General features: G+C 36.5%; 1 protein-coding gene across 5 annotated transcripts in view; it reads right to left on the reverse strand.

The window, feature by feature from the left end:
• Positions 1 to 689: 689 nt before the first annotated feature.
• Positions 690 to 17,972, reverse strand: part of RhoBTB (Rho-related BTB domain containing) — a 29,413-nt gene continuing 12,130 nt past the window's right edge. For 4 of the 5 annotated variants that reach the window (XM_046617189.2, XM_046617191.2, XM_046617192.2 and 1 more), the window contains exons 2-15: positions 14,979 to 15,249; positions 13,930 to 14,033; positions 12,829 to 13,026; positions 11,913 to 12,120; positions 11,592 to 11,834; positions 10,810 to 10,895; positions 10,465 to 10,594; positions 9,557 to 9,691; positions 8,573 to 8,596; positions 5,687 to 5,840; positions 5,364 to 5,494; positions 4,979 to 5,221; positions 4,653 to 4,801; positions 690 to 3,947 (exon numbers count right to left, since the gene is read on the reverse strand). In XM_046617189.2, the coding sequence (XP_046473145.1) occupies positions 3,743 to 3,947; positions 4,653 to 4,801; positions 4,979 to 5,221; positions 5,364 to 5,494; positions 5,687 to 5,840; positions 8,573 to 8,596; positions 9,557 to 9,691; positions 10,465 to 10,594; positions 10,810 to 10,895; positions 11,592 to 11,834; positions 11,913 to 12,120; positions 12,829 to 13,026; positions 13,930 to 14,033; positions 14,979 to 15,158 (2,190 nt within the window). In that variant the 5' untranslated portion in view covers positions 15,159 to 15,249 and the 3' untranslated portion in view covers positions 690 to 3,742. The remainder of the gene's footprint in view (positions 3,948 to 4,652; positions 4,802 to 4,978; positions 5,222 to 5,363; positions 5,495 to 5,686; positions 5,841 to 8,572; positions 8,597 to 9,556; positions 9,692 to 10,464; positions 10,595 to 10,809; positions 10,896 to 11,591; positions 11,835 to 11,912; positions 12,121 to 12,828; positions 13,027 to 13,929; positions 14,034 to 14,978; positions 15,250 to 17,972) is intronic. The other variant, XM_046617193.2, reaches the window with a different exon arrangement.

Below are 17,972 nucleotides of genomic sequence, written 5' to 3' on the forward strand. Positions count from 1 at the left end.
TGAGATTCGAACGAGCGTTTTATACAAGCGTGAATCAACGTTACACAAATGATCCGTAACGTTTGAACAGTCGTACGCGAATAAAATTTTAAAAAAATGAAGCGAAAGAAATTTTTTATTTATAAAAAAAAAGAATTTCTCTACCTGATCGTTACTCTTCATATACAATCTTTATATATATTTTATATTATAAGATATATAATATAATTGTATAATATTTGTAAACGATTAATTCGGATCTTTTTTTTCTCTTATCTTGCAGTGTTTTCTTCGAATATGAAAAAAAAAAGAAACAAAATGCACATTGTTGTTTTTTTTTTTTCTCTCGACTGCGTAATAGGTATAATATTAAATTACTTTTTTTTTTCAATCTGAGATTTTTGTACTATTTGATTTGAAATTTTCGTGTGGTAGGTATTAGCTATTATTATCATTAATTTTATTAATTTTATTATTATTATCATTATTATTATTATTATTATTGTTATTATTATTAGAAAAATTGTTGCCTGTTAAAATCTTGCGTCTATATTAAATACGTAATACGTTACGGTTTTATAATTACATGTATAAATAATTCACGCGAGTTGAATGTGGCAAATTATTATTCTGATTCACCCTCAAGTTTATGATTGCTGCATTTCAATCACGTGCATTATTTTTATTGTAATAATTATTATTTTTCTCGATTATTTGTTCTATATTCTTTTTTTTTTTTTTTTGTATTTTCATCAACGTCTCGTTACGTTCTATAATTTCGGGGTAAAAATTGTTTTCATTATACGTATATATCGTATATTGATTATGTATTAGACGCGAGGTCTAAATTTATTTCATCATTCGTGCAGTGCGGTAGCTGTGAATTTTTTTTTCTTTTTCTTATTCGTCGTTAAAATCCTGCATTATTTTTTATCGCGTTTGTCTAATTTTCAACATTGGATTGATTTTTGCCGATTTGAATGTTTGTTGGTAAATTGCTGTGTTTACGCACATTTCATACGTACAATTATATGTATGAATATGTGTTGCACATGCAACGTGCACGATCGATATACATAATAATATAATACATATTCATTCTAGGTATTTTAAATTTGTCTATACCACAAGTTCATCCTTAAATGTATATAATAATATTATTAGCGATTGAGCGAATTTCATTTAAAATTTCTTTCACATTCACTTTTCATTCTCTTCCGGGTTTCTTTTTTTTTTTTCTCTAACTCTCGTCCTTCTCCGTACATGATATTCGGATATGAAAATTCCCGTATGTAACGTTTAATATTATGCTATGAATATTAACCAATTGGATATTATTGTACGATTAAAAATATCAAATCTCTATCAATTGCAATAATAATAATAATAATAATAACAACAACAACAACAACAACAACAACAACAACAACAATGATAATGATTGTAGTAGTAATAATAATGATAATTACGATCATTGCAACAACCGTAAGACGCTAATATTAATGATAACAATAATATAATAATGAATTAGCAAAGTGAGCAAATACAAATTGCGTCCCCAGCTACTTTCTCTCTCTCTCTCTCTCTCTCTCTCTCTCTCTCTCTCTCGCTCTCTCTCTTTTTCTCTCTCTCTAGAACTATTCTCCGTTCCTTTTTGTTCTCTCACTCCGATATGCTCAGTTAATTATTCTTACGATAATTTTTCCCATATGATTAAAATGCGCTCATATGTATTATGTATTATATAATTATTACAACGGTGCTGTGTATCAATAGTACAACATACATTACACGCGATGTATAAATATGCATTTATTATACCGCTTAATTACATAATACTTGCTTTCGAGATGCCTGGTTTTTTTTTTTTCGTTTTTTACATTCAATACGCCGATTCAAAGGATGTCGTGGTTTCGAAAAATAAATTCGTATCGAATTCAGGCCGCGTATAATTAATTGCTTAACCATTATCCCAAAATTTTTTTTAATTTTTAATATATTTTTTTTCTCTTCGCTTTTTGTGTTTCCGCTTTGTGAAGCAAAAGTTTGCAGAAATTTTGAATAATGGTTTATGCGATTTTATTATGTAAAAAGTGCAGTGACAAGTTGAAACGATCTAACCGAATTTCATTGAAACATTATGTATATTATACATACACTAATAACGATATGTATTAAAATCGGAAAGTAGCGAAATAGTTGAAACAGTATATTGGGCGAATTTGATAATGCTTCAATTTTTGTGTGTAGAAAGAAATTCATACGGTATTTGTGCCGACGGTTAAAATATATTTTTCATAATTTTTTTTCACCGTCAAATACTTGTCGAATACTTTTTCCTTACGTGTATACGTACAATATGTGTATTCATATAATCAGCTATAATATACAGCGATCATCAACGAGTTGAACTCACTTGGCCAGAGGCCGGTGGCAGTTTTTGGAAATAATAAAAAAAAAAAACACCGTTGCGATGTTTTTGGTTTGCAATAAAAACAAATAAAGAGAGAAAAATTGTATGAAATTTATCACGGATAATCTCACGATCAAACGCAATGGGAGAAAATTAGTTAAAACATGTGTTACTTTGCGTTTTTTTTGTTTTATTCTGCGTTTTCAAATCGAAAGAATCGCATGCTGCGCTGGGATAATTTCATGCTTATAATTTTACTCCCTTCTTATTTCTATTATTATTTTAAGATTTAATGCAAATAATCGCAAAGTCAAAGATATATTGCTTGAATATTGGCATAAAACGCGAGAGTGGTTAACGTATATGTCATGGATATTATACCTGGATTTATTTCACGTGTCCTATTATAGATCTAATTTACTGTACATACAATGTTTGTTCATACATACGTGTGATAATCATTTTTTTCATTTCTCTCCTCTGATGTAGATGAACGATAGTAGAACAAGTATATAAGGTGATCGATGGAAGTAGAAAGGCACTGAAAACGACGAACCACTCTCGCATTTCTATTTCAATATTCTTTCGAATAGACGATGGACTAGGTTATAACACTCGGTTAAATGACCGACTGTACTTTAACTTAAATTGAAAATATATTCGTAATGACACACAAATTCGTATGAAATAAGGTCAAGTAATACCTGTAATCTTTTATGAAATTAATATCAACGATCCACGAAACTATCACAAATGATTCGGTAAATCACGCGGAAATTGAAGTTGCAATCCGTTTGCGAAATAATTAGAAATCGTCAGAATGAATATGTCGAGTTATTTTATATAACGCGATCATGTTTTCCGTACACAAAGTACCTGTTACTTACGACGGTATAGTGAGTCTGCGAATGCGCATGCGCGAAGTACTGAAAATACCGACTTCAAGTTGCGCGCATGCGCTGTCGCGAAGAAATCTGACATTACGCGACCCTAACCTCAATAAGAATCAGAGGAGAAGTGAGACCTTACAGATCTTAGAGGTGAAAAATTGGCTGCAATAAAAAGCTGATTCTTCGTGGAGTAAATTTTGTGTGAATTTGAAATTGGAAAATAACGTCGCGATCACCTTCGACAGTCTACAATTATATTATTGTTATCTTCGTGGTGATAATTATATAAAGAACGTTATTACACTTTATTTGTGTGTGTGTGTGTGTGTGTTGCTTTAGTATCGTCTTAAGTATGAATCTGTAGGAGTATCAAAATGGTAAAAATAGTGCATATGAATACCATCAGCACTGGTAGAATCAGAATAAATCTGACCGAGCGGCTCGTGCCGCTTGACTCTTGTCATACAGGTTCGCCCGATTCAGTCGAAGCGTCAAATAGTGGACGATCCGCCGGTGTTTCGCTCGCCACCGTCTCGCGTCTGGCTTTATTAGAACCGCTGAAACACAGGCAACCCGATTGATTCCTGTTACGTTTCAACGTCGGCTTGTTCTCCTTGTCGTGCTCGGCCAGACACTTTTGATAGTAGTCGTAGTCCTTCAAGTACCTGCGAAAAAGAGGCAAGAATATTTGGTTGTTTTGTCCATTTTCCTCATTTTCAGCGAATCGGATCAAACCGAACAGGCTATAATTCGATTTTAATCTATAAACACTATCTGGCATCAATTCAACACTATCTAATGACGTTCCAACACTACCCGATGTCAATGTGATGCTATCAGATACCAATTGACAATTTTTAATGACGACAATGTAATTTTAGCGTCCGATGTCTCTGTAACATTATATGATGTCATTGTGACATATTAGATGTCAATTGGCAATGAACGATGTCAACGCAATTTCAGTATCTAACGTCACTCTTACACTATCCGATGCTCATGCGACACATTCGATGCCAATCGACACTAAACGACGTCAATATAATTGTCGTATCTGGTGTCAGTGTACTGTTATTTGATGTCAATGCGACGCTGCTAGATGTCAATACAATTATCGTGTCTGATGTCATTGTGACATTATTCGATGTCAATGTGACACTATTACATGTCGATACAATTTTAGTATCTGATGTCACTCTTACACTTTGCGATGTCCAATGACACTGTATAATTTCAAATGCCGCTATCTGAAGTCAGTTGACACTATACGATGTCAATTTAATACTATCCAATGCGAATTTGACAGTATCTGTAATAGTCCTAACTGGCCAATGTCTTGTAGAGTACATTCAATTCAAGTTTCGTTTTACCATACTGGCGGCCAACGATGTTCGTTCAAGTATTCCTGGTTCTCAGGGTGAAGGAGACGCACGCTTCTCGGTGACATTTTACACAGTTTGTTGTAGTTGACGCAGAGATGATTCATGCACCAGTCAGCTAGCTGGTCGGCATTGTGGAGCTGTAATTGTTTCGATCATGTCGAGATTTTTCATTACCGTATCGTAATTGGCGATAAGTATTTTGAATTCGTTTCAAGTCACGCGAGGTAGCTGATCGACTATAAAGAATTACTATTTCTTCAATACCACAAATGTGTAGATTTCCTTTTTCGTCGCAATATCGTACCGATACTTACTTTGCAAGGTTCGAGTAACCTCAGACAATTTTCTACAGCTTCGTTGCCGTCGTTTTGCGATAGCCGATCGAGATCCTCGATCACTCGATTCTCAACCAAATTCACCAGTCTAGGTAGACAGAGGCGATTTGCTAGTTCCAAAAGATTTAGACATCTGGCCGATGATATTGCCGGTACTTCGTCCGTGTAGAAATAACAGAGAAGCTTGTGAAACGTGTATTCTCTCACTCCCGGGAAAACAATCTGCGCAGAAAAAAGTAAATTCCATTATCAATGTCACTTGATGTTTTCTTCAACGTTACATGCGAATGATGTAAAAATTAGATGATTGATTAAGTCACTGGTCTTTTTTTTTTCTTTTTGTTGTTTCTTTAATCGTACTCACCACTTTGGCACTACTCTCGCGAAAATCGCCGGAAAACATGGCTTTCATCATGTCGCAACGAGCAGTTAGAATCGCTCGATGAGCCGGCATGTTTCCGTCGTCCAACTCGAACATTACGTCAGCGAAAAGACCTGTGCGGGATTTATTTACAAATTTTAACTACAAGCAAACAAAGTGTGAAAGGATTTAATAAATTCAAAAATCCAGGCAAACACTTGGAATGCGATTGATGTCATTTCGATGCATCTTTATGGTTTTCTTTTGTCAACTCAATTCACGCGTGTTTCAATGTTTGATATATTTGGATAATGGCATTTGATCACCTTCTCGCAGGCAGATATCCTCCAGTCGTTGCCTGACGACGATTTTGTACTGGTTGTTTAAATTACTGTTGTAAAATTGCTCCCTCGTTTGTATGTTGTTCAGTACCATCAGAAGTTGAGGTAGCTTTAGGAATTCAGCAGCCTGTCTGATTTCCTGCGCCATATAACGATCAATTTTATCTGTGACCATTAGTTGCTCGAGTAATATTTCGATTGTAATTTTTATTTTATGTAATATAGGTAAACAAAATTTCTTATCAAGAGCGAGACGTTATTACGCTACAAGAATTTTCATTCGTCAATCGCGTTTTAAACGTTCGGCTTTAACTTATCAATTTTTTCGCTAATCAAAAATGCACGTTTGGCTAAAATTTTTTCCTATCATGATAAATACGAACCTAGTGTAGTCACAGCAGGAAAAGAAAAATTTTGAAACAGTTTTTGGATATCGACTTTTGGTCAAGATTTAATTGAAGCTCAATCTTTCAATTTTTTAAACAAAACTCGATGTTTCACAATGAATGAAAGACCGCTTAATATTGAAACTACCGTATTGCATATACTGTCTGGCGAATTTTGATTAATGATATAGCATATGCATGGGGTATTCCATGAAAAATCTTAACCCTTCCGGATTTCGCTTACAGTTATTTTATATCATCGTTCGAGCTCTCTACAAATAAGAAAATAAAATTCACTGTAATTATTGGTAGCACCGATTTTTAGTAATTTCCCAAAACTGTAGTCAATTTTTTACTCTACAGTCTAAATTATTCTCAATTCGAAAGTAAATATCTAATAAAGGTATGAAATTTTACTTTTCTTGGTTCGATTCGGAGTTATGACAATGTTGTAATAAAACAGTACATATAATCGAGAAAACATAAATTGGGGGGGAAAGTTTTTTCACAGGGATAACTAATTAATAAAGGGATCGGATTTTTAAGTGTATGTTAAACTTGTTTTATATAATTTTTTATTAAAATTTTTTTTAAATTAACCAAGATATCGGCCTTGAATTAACGGCTAATAAAAAAATTTCCCTTCCACTGTCGTATTGATATTTCGGTGAAGGGTTATCTGTAAAGTAAAAAACAAAATTTTATAAATATTCATACGAATGAAGCTATCGTTATACGCAGTCTTTCCTTTGTTTGCATTATTTATAAAATGGCGAAAAAGGCCGTAAAAAGAGGACCTTAAGATTAACAAAAAAAAAAAAAATGTATCCGTCGCCATTTTGTAAAAAAAAAAGTCTCTACGTATAACAATAGCTACATTTGTACAGATATTGATAAAATTATTTTTTTTAATTCGAGACAGACGTTCACCGAAATATTAATGCCACAATGGAGGACATTTTTTTTATTAATCGTTAAGTCAAGGCCCATATCTTTGTTAATTTAAAAAATTTTCAATTAAAAATTGGTATAAATTAAGTTTAATATCTCGTAATAATCCGATCCCTCTATTAATTAGTTATCCCTGTGAAAATTAATTCTTAAGAATCGGTTATTCCCCCTTAAATCCGTTTCAATAGAATTCCCCATGGATTATAATTAACAATGCATGTAAATAAGTGATCGATGGGAATGGTACGAACACACACACACACACACGCACACGTTATAAAATACATCAGTGATGTTTGAATTATTGCTGAAGCTGTTCTATTCTTGTGTTCTCAACTTTTAAGCATGCTCGGGTGAAATGGTATAAATGTATAAAATTTCATCAAGGGATTTTTCAACGGTGCAAAAATTAACACCATCATTTCATACTTCGCGATTAATTAAATTGTATCGAGTGATTACGAGAGATTACTTGGCAGATAAATTTTGCTCAGATTACGTGATTTCTCACGATTTCTTAAGATCGTTATTATCAAGGATTACATCGATTATTACCAATGCACAATTTTAATCCAATATCACCGATTTCAGTGTCATTTCGGATATTACGCAAACGATTTCGAACGATATTGACGCCTAAAACGCTTCGGTGAAACACCCCTTGCATTTTGTACGGGGCATTCCACGCCAATTCGACCTGGGGTTTAACTTTGACCGCTTAGATTTGGCGCGCGATTTTTTCTATGATTGTTCACACTTTGAAAGGTACTCGGTTTTCTTTTTTTTTTAAACTCGAGTCGAATTTTCTATAATTTTTGGACGATTTTATTGCTCGACTAAAATTAAAAATTTTTGTGAAAATTTTCAAAAATCCCACGTGACATATAAAAATGTTTCAGCAACCATCCATGGTAAAATGACTTTCGCGTCTAATTTTTTTAACGTTTTGTTTTCGGAAAAAGCTTGAAAACAGTAAGAAGGGAAAATCGGCCCACTTCGGGTCCAAGCTTGAAAATTTCGATATCTGATGCAGGATTTTTCAGAATTTTTTCAAATTTTTAATTTTGGTCGGTGGATAAAATCGTTTCTAAAAATTGTAGAAAATTCAAACTGAGTCAAAAAAAAAAAAGAAAACCGAGTACCTTTCAAAGTGAGAATAATCATAGAAAAAATCGCGCGCCAAATCCGAGAGTTTAAGGGGGTAAAACCCAGGTAGAATTGACGTGGAATTCCTTATATACATTAAGTATGGTACAAGGCATACTCATTACAATTTACATACAACAACGCGTTAATTTTTCACGAAGAATTTGAATTTTAATGAAAAATTTAGGAGATGTTATAATACGCAACGCGTATGTAACGGAGAAGAGCGTGATTCTATGGGTACGGTATGCGTGAGATCTACCGGATATATTATTCACTGACATCAGGCGGAGTATATATCATGTATATTGTAACGTTTATTACATACCAGCGTATCAACTACAATTTAAACGTACGTAGCTATAGTAGCATGTTGTGTACTACTAACCAGTAGGAGACCGATAGGAGCTGTCTGGAAAGAACACAGTTTTATCAGGTTAAAGAAGAATCCTAAAGCAACTGCGTGTATACATTGCAATATTGTACGTATGCCAAATTTCCAAGCCAAACATCCCAATCGAACACAATTATTATTACTTATATTATTTTCGTCATTATCATTATTATTATTTCCGTTTGATCTTTTTTTTTTTTTGACAACTTTTTTTTCAACCGCTATTCACTTCTCGCTTCACCTTTTAGGTGATAGAATATACACGAAATCTCCGCCAGGAAGTATATATATATATATGCATATATATATATATATATATATATATATATATATATTTATAGATAATTATTCTATGTATAATTATTATTACGTACGTGTGGAATTGCATCATAATGGTAGAATACGTGAAAAAAGACAAGTCGCGGATACAAAGAGTAGAGCTAGGAATTTTTTTTTTTTTTTTCAATAAAAACAAACAAACAAACTTCAATTAGGGTTAATATAATGCGGTTAAAAGAAAAAAAAAATTGTAGTCTTTTTTCTGCTAAAGAACTTACAAATTATGCATGTCAGGCTGTCGAATTTTCCGTACGAATTGAGCAGAATTTCTTGACGATTAATTCGAAATGTTGCAAAGACAGAAATTGAAGATTGTAAGAACTGCGAGAAAATAATAATAAGAAAACAAAAAAAAAAAAAAACTAAACGTCAAATATTGCTGGCGTGACGTTATTTTATTACTCTAATTAGACATGAAAAATTTAATCCAACTTTAGAAAATGACGACAAAAATGTCCGATAGATAATTATATTTATAGTTGTATCGTTGATGAGTCAGTGGGAGAACTTGTATCATTGTAAAAAACGAAGACCGTGAATTGGCTATACATTGTACAGCAATTGATAGAGAAAGTATGTAGAGAAAAAAAAATAAATTGAGTAGAAATAATGTGAAAGGTTTATCGAAACCGTAATTACCTGCAAATCGTGATACCGCTTGTCAAGACTGCCGGTATAAATGAACTGCAAGCACTGTTGCATCGCTGGTGGAGTTATCATTTTTGTTAGCGTAACAATTATCGTCTGTTGCTGAACGTTGTTGGAGTTTTCAATCTGCATCAAAAACGATCAATGAATTAATTTAACATAGACAGGTAGAGAGTGTAACACGAAGATAATTAATTAGAAACGTATCTCAGGGTGGTCTTATTTTGGGGGTTGGATTAATTATCATTGAGACGCCACTCAGATCTGTTTCAAATCATTAACAAAAAAAAATCTGTGTGAAGTTTTAAGCTTCCAAGTCAACTGCAACACGTCCCTCTAATTTTCGAAAGTCTTAAATGTAAAATACATGTAGTTTTTATAACCAGTTATTTCGTTTTGTATAGTTTTGGTATAAATTAAGGGACCGATTTGAAAGTTGGCAGAGTTTTTACTTATAATGATAAGAACAGAGCCTGAAAATTTCAAAATTTTATCATAAATTTGTAATATATTTCTTTTTTTATACAAGCTGAACAGCAACGCTTTTATTAGGTTTATATTATATGAGGGAACGATAATTGTAAGATTACAAAATTTTCAGGGTTTGCTCTTAATCATTATAAGCAACAACTTTGCCAAGTTTCAAATCTGTCCCTCGATTTATACTGGTTATAAAAACTACATGTATCTTACATTCGGAACTGTCGGAGATCAGAGGCACGTGTTCCAGTTGACGTAGCGACAACAGTAGCGACTTGAAACTTTGCACAGATTTTTCTTACCTATGAAAATTATTTCCGACCCCGAAATAAGGACCCTGGTAACATACATACATGCAAACCTTGAGTTCGTAAAATTAGGCAAGATCTAAAAGAATTGCTCGCGAATTATAGACTTACCAGGGATATCCGGATGTTTTGGAAAGCCGGATGGTTGAATTCCCGCATTGCACCTCCGGTTGGCTTCCGGTGATTATCCATCGTCGGAAGGACTTGGAAGCTTGATCGTCTTTTCAGTTGTTCCCAAACTCTGAAATATGTTATAGAAGATGAATTCACCGTTACGTAAATCAGTGCAGATGTGTATCCTCCGGAACGAAGAGTTGTACATTGCAAGTACGCAGTTTACAGCGATATATGTCAGTCTCGAATCACGATCAGTTATCTGAGCGGTGTTAATGCCAAGACTCTTTAGCCGGCTGCACTATTGATCCTAACAGTTTTATATGCCAGTGTAAAACTCACTTTGCCGGTTTGGACTGATCGACTCGTATCAGGCATTCCGTGTCGTCGTTAAAATCTCCCACAGTCGCCTCGCCGAAGGTGCTCACCTGAAGTATCATACGTCATCGTTTCATTTACTTTGTTTCGACGTATTGCAAGATTCGTTGCACGATTAAACTTGTCGTATTCTCAATGAGAATATATGAAATGTTACAAAAGGAATTTAAATGAAAACGCTTAAAATCCCTCCATCAATGGTATCGGCACCGTTGATGGTGAACAAGACTGAAATAACATTCCAAATATGCATCCGAACCAAATTCGAACGACACAAGTCAAGTGAGATGCCAAAAAAATCTTTCAAACTGTTCGTATCTTAGCTTGTGTTGTTCGTAATTGTTTGGATTCATTTTTATTGTATAGCAGGGATGTTGTTCCAATCGCGTTTAGCATCAATGGCGCCAATAACATTGTGGGTGATTTTTTTCACCGTGTTTTCTCTTTTTTTAAACTTTGTTACGAAAGGTGAAGCGCATTCGTCCAAAAGCTCTCTTATCACTGTCTTTTCATGAATGTTTAGTGGATTCGTTGCGTCCATCAATCGTCAACAGTCACGATAATCCATTGGACCATTCAACTATCCTTAACGGGAAAATCCCTCGGGCTGGGTGTAAATTGGCACCCCCAACTCACAGACAATGCCAAATTTCCATAAGAAATAAGTTTAGGGTACGCATTTACATCGAAGTTGAGGGTTTTCATTCATGAGGATATTCCTTGAACTCCAAAAGGGCGATGCTTACCATGCTCGATTCGCTCGAGCTCCGTGGTGTCAATTCCTGAACAAGCTCGATTGAGAATAGCCAGTGAAACGCGGGCGATGCTGCAGCGAGGAGACAACGATGTGCTGGAAAGGAAGTACCGCCGGTCACGAGGATGACGTCGGTGTGAACCGGCTTCATCCATAGAGCCTTGAAGTTATCCTCGTATGTGCTCGGAGCCAAGGTGACTTCCGGGGGAATCGGTTTGGGTGGGCAAAACGGCGCCTGTATAATTTCAAAGAAACAAGACACAGTCACGAATGTCCCTCCAAATGTGGAGGCGGGTTTATCCACTTTGTGTACCTGAAGAAGCGGCCGTTGTACCCTCTTCAGGTTAGTCATCCAAAATCGCTGTTGTCTGCGGGCGATCAGGGCGGCTCGGATCGAGTTTTCGAACACCTCGTTCACACCGTAGTAGGTGAAGACGCTGGTTTCGTAATAGTAGACACCGAGTTCTCTGGCCACGGATCTTGCCTGGTCAGGCATCACGAGGTCGCTTTTTCGGGTGGCTCTGAAGGCAAACTTCGCATTAGACGAATTTTCTAAGTTCATGCCTACCGTTACATCGAAATATCGGAACTTCGAATGGTCGAAACTTCAAATAAGTTGATGTTCGGAATGGTTAAATGAAGATAAAGATAGCGGCCAGAGTTAGCAGCAAAATGTGTCAAACTTTTTAGAAATAGAAAAGTGCAGTTGCATTTTATCTACAAACATGACTGTATAACAGTATTGGGGGTTCAAGGTGTTTCAAAAAATGTTGATTTTCGGACTTCGCTACCTTATGCGAAAGAACATTTGACTGTTTATTCTGGCTGCTAGTTTCAGTCTCGCAATGGTCACGAATCCCAATAGATCACTCTTCGGAATGGTTACCACTTGGAACAAGTTGATGTTTGGAATGCTGAAGAATCCGAATAGATCAATATTCGGAATGGTCAAGACTCCGAATAGGACAATGTTTGGAATGGTCAACACTCGGAACAAGTTGATGTTTGGAATGGTCAAAAATGCGAATAGGTCAACGTTGGGAATGGTCAAGATTCTGAACCTTACCAGCCTCCACAAATCTAAAGGTCCGTAACGTGGTGGACTGCGTATATTTGACGGGGCGGAGTTTTGACCATTCCGAATTTGGAACAGCAACCGCGAAATTTTCTTTACTTTACGTTTGATCAATATCCGTGTGAACGAATTCCTTCTCTCCGCATACACTCACCTGACGAACGGACTTCGATCCCTGAAGAAACTCAAGTACGTCTCGTCACGATACATGTAACGCAGGTCGTTTTTACATCCTACCAATAGTACCGGTGTTTGGGGACAAAAACGTCTTATCTCGGGATACCACATCGCCTTGCAGTTTCTCAGGGACACCGGATTCGTTATGGAGAAACATAGCAGCACCACGTCGGATCTGCGACGTCGCATAAAATCAGTTGATATTCATTGATCCAACAGTACGAAATGCACGATTTTTATGATCTAACTTTTTGCATGAAGTAAAAGATCTTTTTTTTTTTTATTTTTACGCCAGTGAAGTAGATTTGAGATTTTTTACAGGCTGTTTCTATTTATGAAACGAAAAAGAAAATTAGTCATCGATGGAACCAGTATGATATCAGTTTCAATTGTTTTTATAGGTATAAATCCTTACTCGTTCGATCTTGGTCTGGAATTCAAATACAGTTCAAAAATTATTCTAGAACGTGTATTTTCATTGCATTGCACCCGATCCGAGTGATTTTCGATGTGCGTTCGATGTTTGTTAGTTTACTTGCACAACCTGTCTGTGTATATGTATACATATAATTACTCTCTCGACATTGCTAAATACGTTTCGACGATACTGGCTTCTACTACCGATTCAACGTACGATGCAAGTACGGTATACAGATACTCAAAAAACGAAAAATAAAACGAAACTCACACGGTTGTTAATTATTATTGACCTGTCGTATGTATGGTTAGGTAAGTGTCGGTACCCACACCAAAACACCGCAGGGTAAATTCTCGCATATAACAAAGATTGATATGCTCTTTTCCCCCATTTATTAAACACCCACTCGTGCCAGTCAGCGACTGGCTGGCTGGCTTTGCCGTTTACTTAATTACAATCGGAATTCCATATGTTTGCCTAGGTCATATATGAACAGAAACACGTGTGTGTATCATATTCGTGTGGTACAGTACAGTGCGTGCAACGTTATATCAAGCTTACGCCGTATTGCCGTATATCGTGGGAAAAAAGCTGTCATCGTTTAAGTAAAATGTATGTATAAATCTACCTATAAACGTATTATATAAAGTACACATTTACCTGCCGTAGGCAAACCGACGATCCTTTTCGTGGTCTCCAAAAGTATCCCACAGTCGTAGGGACACGTTGACATTGTCGACAACTTCCCAAGAGCGTTCGAGGACCTGTCGTCGTTGTCGTCGATCGTCCCCCGAAGGACGGACGCAAGAAATATTGAAAATAAAAAATGGAATTAAAAAAGTATACGGTCAAACTTTTACATCAAAGTTTTTATATCATACAGATGTATTGTTAGTGCGCGAAAGTCGGAGGAGGATGGGATCCTCCAGAGTTGAGGGTAAAATGAGAAAAGTTTACGCTCCCCATTCTCCGGGGGTAATCGATGCCTTATTCGACTCTCTATAACCTTTCGTCCTGTGCATGTATACCTTCGGCTTACATACAGACGTATGTACGTCCGAACCTACCGTGTGCACCCTTCTTCTCTTCGAAATCGCGAAATACCAAAATTAATTAACGTCAGCACCCTTCGGAAGTTTCAACGCCATCCCATTTGGAACGGTTCAACCGGTAATGGAAATTCGATTCGTTTTCTTAATTCTGGAAAACGACGATCTAGCCAGGGGATGATAATTTACGCACGGCACGTTGCCCGGTGTCTCGGATACTGAAAATCTCACTCGAATGTCAAACTGTTCCGAGAACAGGAACACTTTAAAACTCTCTTTGCGATTAAACGTGATCTAGATATAAAACGACCCGAAGCTCTACAAATGTACTGTAAGGATGTGGCAAATGGTTACATTGTACGTTAAATGGAGATCGAAAAGCTCTCGAGGTTTGAATTGTTCCCGTGAAGAGTTTACGGCTTTCAATGTGGAAATGGAACGATTGTGCAACGAAAATTAACCAGTCATCCCGGGGCTTTGTCTCTGGGACGATTCGTTGAAACTATGATTGATGTAAGCTTTTTCGAACAGTATAATAATTGTGCACTGAGGATTTTCGCGGCTTGAATCTCGCGGCACGAAGTGAAGTTGGTTAGTTGGGGACAAGCGGGAAGGTGTTGAATGTTGAGCCGCATGAATGAAACGAGGATGTGCACTTACATCTTTGTAGATTCTGTACTGATCGATGGCCCACACAGTTGGTACGTGAGTCGTGAGAAGTTGGGACAGAGACACGTGCTTGTTGCAAGCTCGGGCGCATATCAAACGGGTTTTCCCAACCGCCGTATCCCCGACGACGACACATTTGACCAGTTCTTGGTGGGGCTGTTCATTGTCCATCACCGGCAATCACCCCTTTTCATCAAATCGTTTCTTTCTCTGTCCAGATCTGCGTCTGTCACTCTAATCGGTAGCTCGAACCACATTCGTTCTGAAAAATTTACCGGGTATATGAATATCGTTGAAGCTGGAAAGGGAGTTGAAACAACTGACCAATTGTAACGTGTTCCCCTTCATTGATACCGAACAAGTGTCGCTTTGGCCTAACGAGCTTCATTATTCACAGTCGTGAGATCAGTTGTCGGTACGAAACGAAGAGACGGGGACTGATGTGAGCGTTGGAGGAGAGGCGCGGGGTCACGTAAATAAAGTAGGCAATTTGTTTGAAATTAAGGTATAATGGCACATACGGTACCTCTTTACTGTCATAGCTATGTGTTACCTAGATATTGATTTGACCCCGTGCGCCTTCTCTATATTTAGAGGAATAACCTCTGCAACCTAGTCGCCTTAACCCTGTGCTTACAGAACACGTGTACAAGTCCAATCAATCCCCGGAACCCTTTAATGTATGTTTTCAATGTCTGGACTCGTGTAGGTACGTGATAACAGTACGGTTCGTTCTTGAACCCGGGTATTCATGCGGTCGGGTTACAGGGGTCGATTCTTTTATCCTCGGATTCTATATAACGTCGTTTCTACAGATGTTTGTCGATTTCTGATAAAGTTTTTATCGAAGTATGTATACATCGTCGAAAGAGAACCATAAAGTGTCGAAGTTTTGAACATTCTCCAATAAAGCGTAGGCCCTTATTTCAAGACGCGGCAATTCAGTCGATTTCATGAATTTACAGCCGTTTTACGTGATATAGAATGACTTTGAGTAACCTTAAACCGTACTGTCTGCATGAGTCTAGAGTGAATTCAAACGACTTTCGAATCACCTCACATTCGTCCATGTGACGACTAATAGACTTAGACCGCAATTGAATTTACCATTATTCCATTGATCAGCGACTTTGTTTTACTTGAAGTGATTTCGCATGACCATTGACTAGTGACTTTCTATGACTTGAAGTGATTTTGCATGTCCATTGATCAGTGACTTTCAATAACTTGAAGCGATTTCCCATTACCATTGACTAGTGACTTTTTATGACTTAAAAGTGATTGTACATGTCCATCGATTAGTGACTTTCTATAACTTGAAGCGATTTCGCATTAGTATTTCCTAGTGACTTTCTACGACTTGAAGCGATTTCGCATTACCATTGACTAGTGACTTTTTATGACTTGAAAGTGATTTTGCATGTCCATCGATTAGTGACTTTCTATAACTTGAAGCGATTTCGCATTAGTATTTCCTAGTGACTTTCTATAACTTGACGTGATTTCGCATTACCATTTACTAGTGACTTTCTATGACTTGAAGTGATTTTGCATGTCCATTGATCCAGTGACTTTCAATAACTTGAAGCGATTTCGCATGACCATTGACTTGAGACTTTCGATGACTTGAAGCAATTTCGCATTAGTATTTCCTAGTGACTTTCTATAACTTGACGTGATTTCGCATTACCATTTACTAGTGACTTTCTATGACTTGAAGTGATTTTGCATGTCCATTGATCCAGTGACTTTCTATAACTTGACGTGATTTCGCATTACCATTTACTAGTGACTTTCTATGACTTGAAGTGATTTTGCATGTCCATTGATCCAGTGACTTTCAATAACTTGAAGCGATTTCCCATTACTATTGACTAGTGACTTTTTATGACTTAAAAGTGATTTTGCATGTCCATTGATCAGTGACTTTCCATGACTTGACGTGATTTCGCATTACCATACACTAGTGACTTTGATGACTTGAAGTGATCTCAGATGACTTCAAATAACGTTTAAACTTAAAACAATCATCGACCGAAGACGATTGATTGTAAATAACGTTGATCTATGATACTGCACGCAGGGTTGTTTGACCGCGGTATAAGTTGAAGGAAACACCAAGTTTTCCGCTTTTCGTCGACGATGTTTTACGGGTTTTTATCTATAGTCTACTGCAGAATTCACGTAGCCGAAGGATACCGCCGGAGCTTAATACCACGATCTCTTCTGTCCTGCAAGTTGGTGTGTTATCGATCTCTCTACAACCTGCCGGAAGAGTAGCGAATATTATACATGTTGGTACCACCCACTCCACCCTCAATGCCAACGTGAACCAATGCTTTTTCAATATCATACCACTTGTAGTTGTTGCTAACGGAATTTATGGACCTGGTTATAATTGCCGAACGTTATAGCTGATGGGGGTGAGAACTTTTAGAATTTACACCTGAAATTTTTAGATGCATACGTTGAAACTCTACTCCGAGGGTTTTAGTCCGATCAAATATAGAGGGTTACAAAAACAACGAAGGGAGGAGATAAAACGTTCGGATATCAACGAAGGGAAGAGACAGCTTTTTGTTGAATTTCAATGGTGTTTGTTTTTTCGTTTTATCGATTCAACTAAAATATATTATGTTTTTTCGTATTATTCAGACTCATATCAGATGTCAAGGCAACGATTAATGGTACTGTCGACGATAACGGTAATTTATTACGGATAGGATAATTATCATTGAGATAATTTTCTGATGTGATTGTTCGAGGAAATTGTAATTTTATTCAACCTGAATATCCAGAGTCATTAATTAGTCGAAGGTATTGAAATGACGTAAAAACACAAACAAGAACGCACGGCAAGCTTGCAAACTCGATATACTTCTCATCCCGAATACACTACATAACTCAAAAAATAATCCTTGTAAAATATATTTTGAATAGGATACATAGTTTCAACTACTCTGAAACTTTCTCTCATTTTTATTC

This window comes from Neodiprion pinetum, chromosome 3 (assembly GCF_021155775.2).
Source record: "Neodiprion pinetum isolate iyNeoPine1 chromosome 3, iyNeoPine1.2, whole genome shotgun sequence".
NCBI lineage: Eukaryota > Metazoa > Arthropoda > Insecta > Hymenoptera > Diprionidae > Neodiprion > Neodiprion pinetum.